This window comes from Octopus bimaculoides, chromosome 4 (assembly GCF_001194135.2).
Source record: "Octopus bimaculoides isolate UCB-OBI-ISO-001 chromosome 4, ASM119413v2, whole genome shotgun sequence".
In the NCBI taxonomy this organism is placed as follows: domain Eukaryota; kingdom Metazoa; phylum Mollusca; class Cephalopoda; order Octopoda; family Octopodidae; genus Octopus; species Octopus bimaculoides.
The window spans coordinates 104,861,361-104,872,923 of record NC_068984.1 but is presented as its reverse complement, the minus strand read 5'-3'; the positions used below and the strand labels follow the sequence as shown (position 1 = coordinate 104,872,923).

The 11,563-nt window shown below is 33.9% G+C and overlaps 1 protein-coding gene across 1 annotated transcript in view; it reads left to right on the top strand.

Moving 5' to 3' along the window:
* Positions 1–11,563, top strand: part of LOC106879690 (ankyrin repeat domain-containing protein 24-like) — a 148,901-nt gene that overhangs the window by 19,154 nt on the left and 118,184 nt on the right. The window contains exon 3 of the mRNA XM_052967657.1: positions 5,328–5,416. Within this exon, the coding sequence (XP_052823617.1) occupies positions 5,328–5,416 (89 nt within the window). The remainder of the gene's footprint in view (positions 1–5,327; positions 5,417–11,563) is intronic.

The window sequence follows — 11,563 nt, the reverse complement described above, 5'->3', positions numbered from 1 at the left end:
TATGGTGGTGGTGGTGGTGGTGGTGGTGGTGGTGGTGGTGGTGGAGGAGTCAGTAAATAAGAGGAAAGCAGGAACATTTGTTGAATTCAGTCTTTGAAGTTAATTTTTGTCTTTCTGTATGCAAACTATATTTAAGACATAATTTGTAATTATCTTTGGCTATTAAGCTGAGTCAAATGGTTTTGATTATTGTTAAATGAATATTTAATCAGTTGCTAACAGCTCTTGTTTACTTTCAGAAATATTTAAATATTTCTGTCCATCCATAAATTATTTCACATATAAGCTGTTCATTTTTAATGCAAACTCAGGCATGATTATCTATAGACATATAAAATTCTATACATCAGAGCTGATGACCTTGCTTTTAAAAGTCTCCATGAGTGGGTGGTGGGAACAGAGTACTGGCCCTAGTGCCTGCAACAGAGTGGACACTTTTAATGGAATCTAAAGGTGAGTGGCAGGGTCTATAAGAGAAATTTTGCAAAGGAGAACAAAGTTGATTTTTAGCTTCACTTTTTGAGTGGGTGTCACCCATCTCCCCTCATCAGAAATTCACAGTGCCCTTATTGTTGGATTTTTGGGCCTCTGTTTGGATCCCTGGAGATTGGACCAATGCACTTGCTGAATTTACTCTTATAGGCCTGGTGCAAGGAGATGCTAAATTGTGTGAGATGATTAAGTCTACACATACATCTCTGGAGTCAATTTTTAGAACATATGATGTTCAGTAATATCTTGTTAATTTCTGCAAAGAACACTAGAGTCAACACAATCTTTAAAGTACCAGATAAGATATCTTAAATTAATGTTTAGTATTTGGGATTTTAGAGCTCAGCTCTGATAGTACTTTTTTGAGGTCAATAAAGAACTAGGAATATACTGGAAGTAATATTCTATATTATATGACTATAAGTATATTACTTTAACAAAGAAAATACCAGAACTAATCAATATACTATATTACATGGCTTTAAGTTTATTGCTATAACAAACACTATAATGGAACAGATGTTTTGGGTTGACCAAAAAGTCTGTTTTGTTTTTCAAGCAAAAATTTGAAACAAGTTTTAAACATAAAGTGATTAATTCAATCAATGATATAATTACCATTTCAGGGCAGATCCATTATTCCCTGCTCAAAGAATTTCCTATCTTTACTGATGAAAAATACTTCCAGGTGAATTTTTACATCTTTTGCAGAGTTGAAAGTCTGTTCATTTAATGAATTTTGAAGAGACCAAAACAAGTGGAAATCTGAAGGCACAAGGTCAGACAGATATAAAGGGTGCAACAAAACTTCCTGGCTAAGCCCCAGTAACTTCTGCCACATCTGCAAAGAAGTATGTGGTCTGATATTGTCATGATGAAAGGCAATATCCTCACAATTAGCAAGTGCTGGATGCTTCTGGTGAATTAATGTATTTAATTTGTCTAGCTGGTCACAGTAGATATCCAAACTGATGGTGCTGTCCATGGAAAGAAGCTAATAAAAGACAATACCCTTCTAATTCAACCAAATTGAAGCTATAACCTTTTGTGGGTGAAGTCTTGCTTTGGAGGCTGTTCTGTAAGTGAAGTCCTGCTTTTGGAGATTGTGCTTCACCATGCTTCCCCCATGATCGTTTGTACTTTCCATTGTTATAGATAATCCATTTGACATTCCCTGTCACATTTCTCTTTCAAAAAGGATTATTTTCTTCACAGTTCTGCATCCATTGGGCAAGGTAAACCTCATTTAATAATATGGGATCCAAACATCAAGCCTGCTGACATAATGGTTTTCTACAACCAATTTGGATATTTGGGGAATATCTGTGATCATCTTAGTTGTATAACAGGAGTTAGTGTTGTTGTTAATCTCAATTGGCCAGCCAAATAAAGGTGCAAAATGAACTGGAAAATTATTGTTTAAGCCCTGCAGACAGAGAGATGGAAATCAAAAGTGATCACATTACTCTGACTTTTATGCAGAGCCTAATGTTCCTATCTTACTAGTTTAGCTCAAGATTTGTGAGTGCTGCCATTGCCTGTGCAATTTGCGAGAGGATTTCTGACCTGGATCCTCATCAGTGATGATAACCCCTAGGTATTTGAACTTGCTGACAGTTTCTAGTGTTTTCCACTTACTGTGATTTGTGGTGTATTCTGTGTAATTGTTTGCTACAATTCTGGTTTTTCTCTGCACTTATTTCCAAGTTGTACACCTTTGAAGTACTCTATAGCTGTTTCACCAAGTTTTCCAGCTCTGTTTTAGTTCTTGCTTTGCCATCTTTATTGTCAGCAAATCATGAGGTTGGTAATGGTTCTTCTTGTGCCTTTATGGTCTTCGAGCGTATTCAATATGATTCATTCCATGAAGAGAGCAGGTGAGAGCAGACACCCTTGATGTACACCTGTTGTTGTTTGAAACCAGCTGCTGATCATTCCATTATAGTAGACACAATTAGTTGCTTTCTTGTGCAGTTGTCTCATGACTTCAACTAAATTTGGACTGATGTTATACTTATTCACCCAAGATGCATGGTATCTTGGGTAAATATCTCGTATTATAGAATCAGTTCGACTCAAACCTTGTGAATGAAATTAGGTTGACTGAAACTGTGTGAAAGGCCATCAAATGGATTGTACCTGTGATTTAAATGTCTGGCCTTGTCATACACTGTGTTACCCTCATTTTGCCTGAGTATTACATTAAGGTCTGGCCTTGTCATACACTATGTTAAACTCATTTTGCCTGAGTGTTACATTGAGGTTACATGTGCCTGTACCTGTGGAATACCCAGCCACTTACCTGCTAATTTAATGAACAGGTAGTTCAGTGTATTGAACAACTCGATTATCATCAATGAAACTGATGAAAACCAATTTATTTATGATTCTATAGTTTTCTGTCTATAACTCAGAATAGCTTTGACAATAAGGAGCTGAAGAAAATCAGGAAAGTTCATAAATTGAAGCAATTAATATTAATTGTGCATCTTTCATCTTTAACTTGTTTCAGTCAATTGACTCCAGTGCTTATTTTTCAGTCAGTCCTTTTGCCAAACTGCTAAGTTACATTCACGTAAATAAACCAGCACTAGTTGTCAAGCAGTGGTGGGGAATAAATACATACACAAAGACACACATTTCGATATATACATGTATACAATGGTCTTCTTTTAGTTTCCAGCTACCAAATCCACTCACAAAGCTTTGGCCAGCTCGAGGCTATAGTAGAAGACACTTGCCCAAAGTGCCACGCAATGAGACTGAACCCAAAGCCATGTGGTTAAGAAGAAACTTCTTACCATACAACCATAGCTGAGGCTATGACAAAAAATTTTTAGGTAATAAAACTGAAAAACTGATTTTGAGAAGGCATCAACATTGGAATTTTAAACTTGATAGAGTCAAGTACCTGAGTTTAAACATAATTTATGTATTCTCAATCAGACGGAATTCAGTAAGATATTTACACCTTAATAACCTCTTTACTATGAGAAAAACCACTACTGCCAACACTGTACATGACACACACACGCATGCATGCACACATACATACTTGCATACAAAAATGTGCATGCATGTTCACACATACACATACATATGCAAACATGCACAGGTACATACATATGCAAACATGTATGGGTACACACACATAAGCGCACATACTCATGTGCAACCGTATACACATACATACATATACATGCACACTAACATATATATGTACATATAGTCACTCTACACAGAATTGCACACACGTACACATGCATAAACACAGGTACACATATGCATACATGCTACACACATCTTCACAGAGACACATGCACATATGTGCACACACACACACACACACACACACACACACACACACACACACACACACACACACTGTTATTTGTAGATAGAACCAAAGGTTGTATAATTCCAAACCTATATGCAAGAAATTTAAAATATCTCTAAATGGTTTTTCTGGGAAGAATTGATGGTGTCTGATTTTGACACATGGCCAACATTTTTGAGGGGAGGAACTAAATCAACCCCACATCATCAATTCCAGTATTCGACTAGTACTTTATTTTATCGATCCTGAAAAGAGGAAAGACAAAGTTGTCCTCAGCAAGGTTTGAACACAGAATGTAAACAGTCAAAAGTTAAAGGGGAGTTATAAAAATTAAAAAGGTTGTAGTTTCTAACATAACCATTTTCATCATCATCACTTCATCGTTTTAATGTCCACTTTTCCATGCTTACATGGGTCTGATGGAATTTGTTGAGGCTGGTTTTCTTGAACCAGTTGTCCTTCCTGTCACCTGTTTCCAAGCAAGGTAATATTTCCTATAACCAGACATACGTTTTTTCATGGAAGACTGGAAATGAATAACATAACTCCTATAACAGTGATGCTCTTTTACAGCCATCATGTGATATCAAGACATGGGTACACACATACATACATATGCACACATATATATATATATATATACACACACATGCAACAAGTTCTTTTCAGTTTCTGTCTATCAAATCAACCCACAAGGCTTTGGTCAGCTTCAGGCTATAGTGAAAGACATTTGCTCAAGGTACTATACAGTGAGATTGAACCTGAAACCATACGGTTGGGAAGCCAGCTTCCTAGCTACACAGCCACACCTGTACCTACAATTATACATATATTATTTCTCTTATGAAGGAATATTGCTGGAAGTTTCATATATTACCATACAACCAATAAGGTCTGTTGGCATATTGTAAACTGGCATGAATATACTTGATCATTATATGGATGTTGAAATATTAAATTTTAAAACTTGTTTTAAAAGGCTGCTGTAAAAAGTGAAAAAATAAAAACATTAACCCTTTTGATATCAACCTGCCTGAAACTACATTTAATTCTATGGTACAAACATTTCACTTAAAGTAATCAAAATTAAAATTTTGCATTAAAATTTCATGTTAATTTATATTCCAAACACTGGTTTAATAATGACAAAATTATTTTACTAAATTCCTCATTATTTTCAAAAATAATCAAAAGTCACAAAGTGTATTTCAACAGAAATATCAGAACAAAAGGGTTAAATATTGTTGCATTAATTTTCATTTTTCTCATTGAAATTTAGGTTTTCTAATCCTAGTTCAACTTCACTTGTCATTAAAATATCATATTAAAACAAGAAATTTTTAATTAGAATACAAATGATTATATTTCAAACATTATTGTGCGTTGGTTCTGATATTTATTTTCACCAGCAATGTTTTGTTTGTTTTTTCAGCTTTCTAGTGTTTGTGTTAAGCTATGCCTCTATTTATCTGTATTTTATTTCTTCTCTTATAATCAGCTTTCATGTTGCTTGTGCAAATGGTCTCTCAGAAATTGTTGAGTTATTGATATCAAGTGGAGCTGATGTGAATGCTTGCAACAAACGAGGTAAGTTATGTTCGATTGCAAACATTCAGAAGTTATTCTATAGTCCACTCTTCTATATATGGTTTTCTTCTTCTTCTTCTTCTTCTTCTTCTTCTTCTTCTTCTTCTTCTTCTTCTTCTTCTTCTTCTTCTTCTTCTTCTTCTTCTTCTTCTTCTTCTTCTTCTTCTTCTTCTTCTTCTTCTTCTTCTTCCATCATTATCATCATTGCTGTCATCATCATTATCATCATCATCATCAGTGTCATAGTTATCGTCTTCATCATTGTTGTCATTATCATCATCATCAACATTGTCATGTTACACAGTATCAACTGTAATCTAAATCTGTAGAAATCATTTACTATATTACAAACATTATTTTTATCACTCTATCCTTAGATGTGCTCCTTGTTAGAACTAGCTAACAAGTAGGAAAATCATAATTCTTCATAGACAATATTTCTTGGAAATTTAGTTAATCAATATGAATTACTTGCTTACTATTAAACCATTTCTGACCAACTTGTGTGTAATTAGAAATGTCACTGAGACCATTGTAAGGTTATGCTGACATGGTTAATCTATGGATTTCTGTTGACTAATGGAATGAAAGAAAAATACTAATAAAACATTACCATTTTTTTATTTTTAGTTTTAGCATAAGTCTTAAACATATGACTACAGCATTTAACTGTAAAATAGAAAAGTAAGTGGAAACTAGCTACAGGGCAAGTGAACAGCAGGAGAAATCTTTAGAGAAAGAACTTCCATCAATAAAATGTTTTTGGCCCATAAACTCACTCATACATATTAAATCCAAAAATAGCACAGTATCCATGACTTTTGGAAATATTTTTCACAGTCAGAATTGTTGGGTGCTAGTTGATTGGATATTGCATCCTTCAAAAATTCCATGCTTCTTGTAAATCACCAACACTACTCCTAATGTGCCTATGTACCCTTTCCTACTTATGGGATTTTTGTTGTGTACAGTGCATATACTTTTGACTATCAAATGCTGTTTTTCTTTACATGACTTATTTCTGCTTTCTGGCCCTTTCTTTACCTTTTCCCAATGAATTGTGGTGCACTTGAGCATTGTATACAATAAGCTTGTGGTTATTGTTGTTGTTATTAATTACCTAAGGTGGTGAGCTGGTAAAATTCTTAGTATGCTGAACAAAATGCATAGTGGCATTTCTCTCTGCTCTACATTCTGAGTTCAAATTTTGCCAAGGCTGCTTTCCATCCTTTTGGGGGTCACTAAAGTAAGTACCAGTAGTACACTGAGATCAATGTAATTGTATAGGCCCTTCCCCTAAAATTTCAGGCCTTGTGCAAAACCAAAATCATCAGTGTCCCCAGTGTGACTTCATAGCAAAATCCATACCTGGACTCAAATTACATTCACACATCCATTGCAAATAGATGCAGCTTCAAGGCAGTGAGCTGGCAGAAACGTTAGCATGCCAGGCGAAATGCTTAGTGGTATTCTGTCTGTCTTTGTGTTCTGAGTTCAAATTCCACCAAGGTCGACTTTGCCTTTCATCCTTTCGGGGTCAATAAATTAAGTACCAGTTTTGTACTGGGGTCAATCTAATCGACTGGTTCCCCCCTCCTCAAAAATTTCGGGTCTTGTGCCTAGAGTAGAAAAGAAATAGATGCATCTTCTTTTATTCTTGTATTTTTAAAGTTTTTTTTTCTTTGTCTCTCATTTTTCTATCTTTTCTTTTTTATTTTATTTTAATTTTTTTTAATCCCCTCCTTCAAATTCTCATACATCAAAATCTACGAGAGTGACCATTTTATTATATTCATTTACCAGAGTTCTTTTACACACACTGACCTCCCACCACCATTTCAATCAAGCTCCTCTTGTGAAAGTTTCACTGAAATAGTCTTTTAATACCTATTGGAAATTATTCATATTCAGAATCACTGAATCTCATTGTATCAATAAAGGAGTATTGATCACAAAGTGTAGAACCCTTGTTTTATTTTTCCTCTTATTCACAATGAATATCATAGTCAAAACATTATGATATATGACTATCAGTACAACACCTTGGACAAGTATCTTCCACTATAGCCTTAGGCCAACCAAAGCTTTGTTTGTGGATTTGGCTGATAGAAACTGAAAGAAACTCATCATATCTATCTATCTATCTATCTATCTATCTCTCTATCTATCTATCTTTCTATCTATCTATCTATCTATCTATCTATCTATCTATCTATCTATCTATCTATCCATCCACCCACCCACCCATCCATCCATCCATCCATCGATGGATAGGTGTGTGTGTGTGTGTGTGTGCACATGCATGTGTATCTATGTGTGTATGTCATTGTATTTGTGTTTGTTGCTCACCATCAGTTGACAATGAGTGGTGGTTTGTTTAAATTACCATAACTCAGAGATTCAGCCAAAAGAAACCAGACTTTAAAGCAGAAAACTACTAGTGTCAGTTTTATCAGTTAAACCTTTCAATGTGGTGTCCCAGTATGGCCACAGTTTAATGATTGAAACAAGTAAAAGATAAAAAGATACTTATTACTGAGCTTCATTGTAATAATACTCTTATCCACTGTACCACTACGTCAAATCACTATATATCCAGGAATAAGACCCCTAATATTTATCACTGATTGAATCAACTGAAATGTTATTATTTCATCTGTAAAGATGGGATTAATTAATCTAAAAAATTATAATTGTATTAACAATAATTTATCTCAAATATTTAAGCATTTAATCAAGAAATTTAGTATGCCTTAGAGTTAATGGCTGTGTAGAGAACAAGATATATCTGGAGCAGCTCTTCAGAAGAAAACTATACTCAACTTATCTTTATATATATATATACATACTGATTGCTTACCAACAAGTAATATTCTTTGTTTAACCTCATAAAAACTTCTTGCTAAGAATGCCTTCTCATTCAAGATTGATTTGAAAATTCCTTTTGCCATTCTCATTTCTCTGTGTATTAATAATCAGCCTTTGTATCTGAAGAATGCCAGTTCCATTATTTATCCAAAATGTTACTATGCAAAACATAATAAAAGGAGAGAAGAGATTTTGTTCTTTTTAGTGCGATGTTTTCTGCTTGTATGGTTTTCATTTGCTTAAATAGTTCTGTGTCCTACAACTGCACACACAAAATGTATAGAAGTCCCAGACTCTTTGTTTGCCACTCTTACTGAACATTGTTGTCTTTATTTTGTCTCTGTTATTACTTGCTCCAGTCAATACTATATTTTCAAGACATTTATGCTTCTCTGATTTCTTTCAATTTCCTGTATATATTAATAATAATAATAATAATGATGATGATAATAATGATAATGAAGTAGTATGTAGTGATTCTCCAATTGAGGAGATATAAATTTATAGTTGCTTTCCAAGCAATTATTTTTAACATTCATCCATGATAAAGAATAAATCTGCTTTCTTTGTATGTTGACATTAGCAGCAACCTTGCTGGCCTTCACCATTATGTTCTATTTAAGATACTAATGTTTCCAGAAGATATAAAAGTTGTTAGAGGTTGGTTTAAGGTAATATGATGGATATTTTATTTAGGTATTTCTCATCAAATGAAAACTTTAACGGAAGGTAATGGTGCCATGTTGAATAAAATACTGGACTCTGTTGGAAGTTTATCTGGATTTGGTAGTGAATGTTTCATTTTATTCACATGCTTTCTGTTGCTAAAATCTAGAAATTTTCTGGTTTAATAATTCAGATATTTGATGTTTAATCTTACATTTTTTTGTGAATTCATGTAAGGAATTCTGAGAAGAAAACATAATATTGATAACATTAAGTGAGATGTGCTAGAGTATAAGTCAGCAGCCACAAACAAAAGAAAAAGTTGAAGGATAACAAGTTTGACTTCATTGTGATTTCTTACATTTATTTATTTGTAACAGCAATTGTCAGGAAAGTATAAGTTATAATCTGGTGCTCAATAAGGGAGCTCAAAATGAACATTTAATTTAGAGGAGTTGATTTTGATCATGTATTGAGTTGGGCTCAAGATAACACTAATGTAGTGTTATATTCAGATATGAGTTCAAGCTTTTTGAAAGCATATTTCTGTTAAAATACACCATCATTGTTTCTATCAATTTTGAAAATAATAAAGAATTTTATAAAATAACTTTGTCATTGTTAAGCTGATGTTTGCATCATAAATTACAAAAAAGTTTTTATAGGTTTTTATTTAGATCACTTTAAGACAGTAAATTTGTATCATAGAACCAAGGGTGGTGTCAGGTAATGTAGTATCAAAAGGGTTAAGATTCAGATGATCTCAAAACTAAAGTTGTTGAAGAATCTATGTAAGAATTTAAGTCTTAATGTTTATGGTGGCTTCAAATGGCATATGACTCGATTTTTATTCAGAATGGTTTTTGTAGAACTTAAAGAGGAAGTTGATTCTGTAGAGAACACATTTCATGAATGGTTAATATATAGGTAAATATACAGGTTAATATACAGATTAATTTACCTCTTGATGAACAGGTTAATCTACAGGCAAATTTCCATCACAATACAATCTTTAGTCAACTGTTTTCCTCTTGTGAAGGGATAGGAATGTTATTGTACCAGATGTTATATTGGCAAAGTGACAGAATATTGTTCTCTCTCTTTCTCTCTCAGCTATGCATAAGATAGCATTCTATCTTCTCAATTTTCCTTCTGTTTTCAATCGTTTTTTTTTTTTATGAGGTTTTCCATACTAATTGAAATGCTTGTTTGAATTGAAAATGCAGATGTTTTAAAACTGGATATTGTTAATGTCAACCTTCAAATAAAGTGTGGAATCATTATCTACAAAACACACTGAGATAAGGAAAAGAATGCACTTCTACTAAATGTTCAAACTAAGGGTGTGAACTTACTATATCTTGAAATGTAATTGATCACTTTAACCTTTAAAACCACTGCAATTTCTGTTCAGATAGCACATTTAAGATGCCACTATTGTGTATATTGCTGTGTTTTGCAAACTTTGAATAAGAAATTATTTACTGATCAATATCACAATTTTCCTTCAAATTGTCCTGACATTCTTATAAGCTCAGTTCATATATTTAATATATTTGGTAACTTAGCATATTGGTCCAGTATTGCAATATATATCAACATCAATCTAGTAAAGTAAATGGATGAAGCTCGACTTATTATCTATACTTTTATATTGTACAATGTTCTGATTTAAGCTTTCTCTGATTCTCTTTCTGCTGCTATCATTTCAGTGAACAGGAAGCTTTCCACTACTTTGATATGCAATCTTCTATATTGATTAAAAATTTGGTTTGTTATTCTGCACTGGACTGCTGTTGCTAATGCCAACATTGGTGGCTTATATGGCGTTAGTTAAAAATTGACCATTCTCATAAGTATACAGTAATTAAAAGATAGTGATAACATTGAGTTTAAAACAATTACCTTATTATATGCAATACAACTACTCCTATTATATAACAGATACAGAACAGACATAGAACAGATGTAGAACAGATTTTAAATTCTCAGTAGATTAATTAAACATGCAACCTGTACTCCTTAGCCTTATGCAGTTTTTTTTAATATAAATAAACATATATATATATATGGATTGGATAGGATTGCCTATGTACTGTCCACTGTAGGATGAAGGCCTCAACATGTTCTCTCTCCCAACCATGGTCTGATGTGGAGGCCATGAATTTGAGCTTGATATCATACTGGTTTAATGAGCCTGCTCTGCCACACTGGGTTGACATGGCTTAGCAGGGAGGTGCAGTTTTCTATACACTTACCCAAGAGTAGTTGAGTGAATTACATTGACCCCAGTGCTCTACTGCTATTTATTTTATCAACCCTGAAAGGATGAAATGCAAAGTTGGTCTCAGAACGTAAGGACAGCTGCCCAACATGCTGTTGCTTATGACGTCGAGGGTTCCAGTTGATCCGATCAACGGAACAGCCTGCTCCTGAAATTAATGTGCAAGTGGCTGAGCACTCCACAGAAACGTGTACCCTTAACGTAGTTCTCGGGGATACTCAGCGTGACACAGTATGACAAGGCTGACCCTTTGAATTACAGGCACAACAGAAACAGGAAGTAAGAGTGAGAGAAAGTTGTAGTGAAAGAGTACAGCAGGATTTGCCACC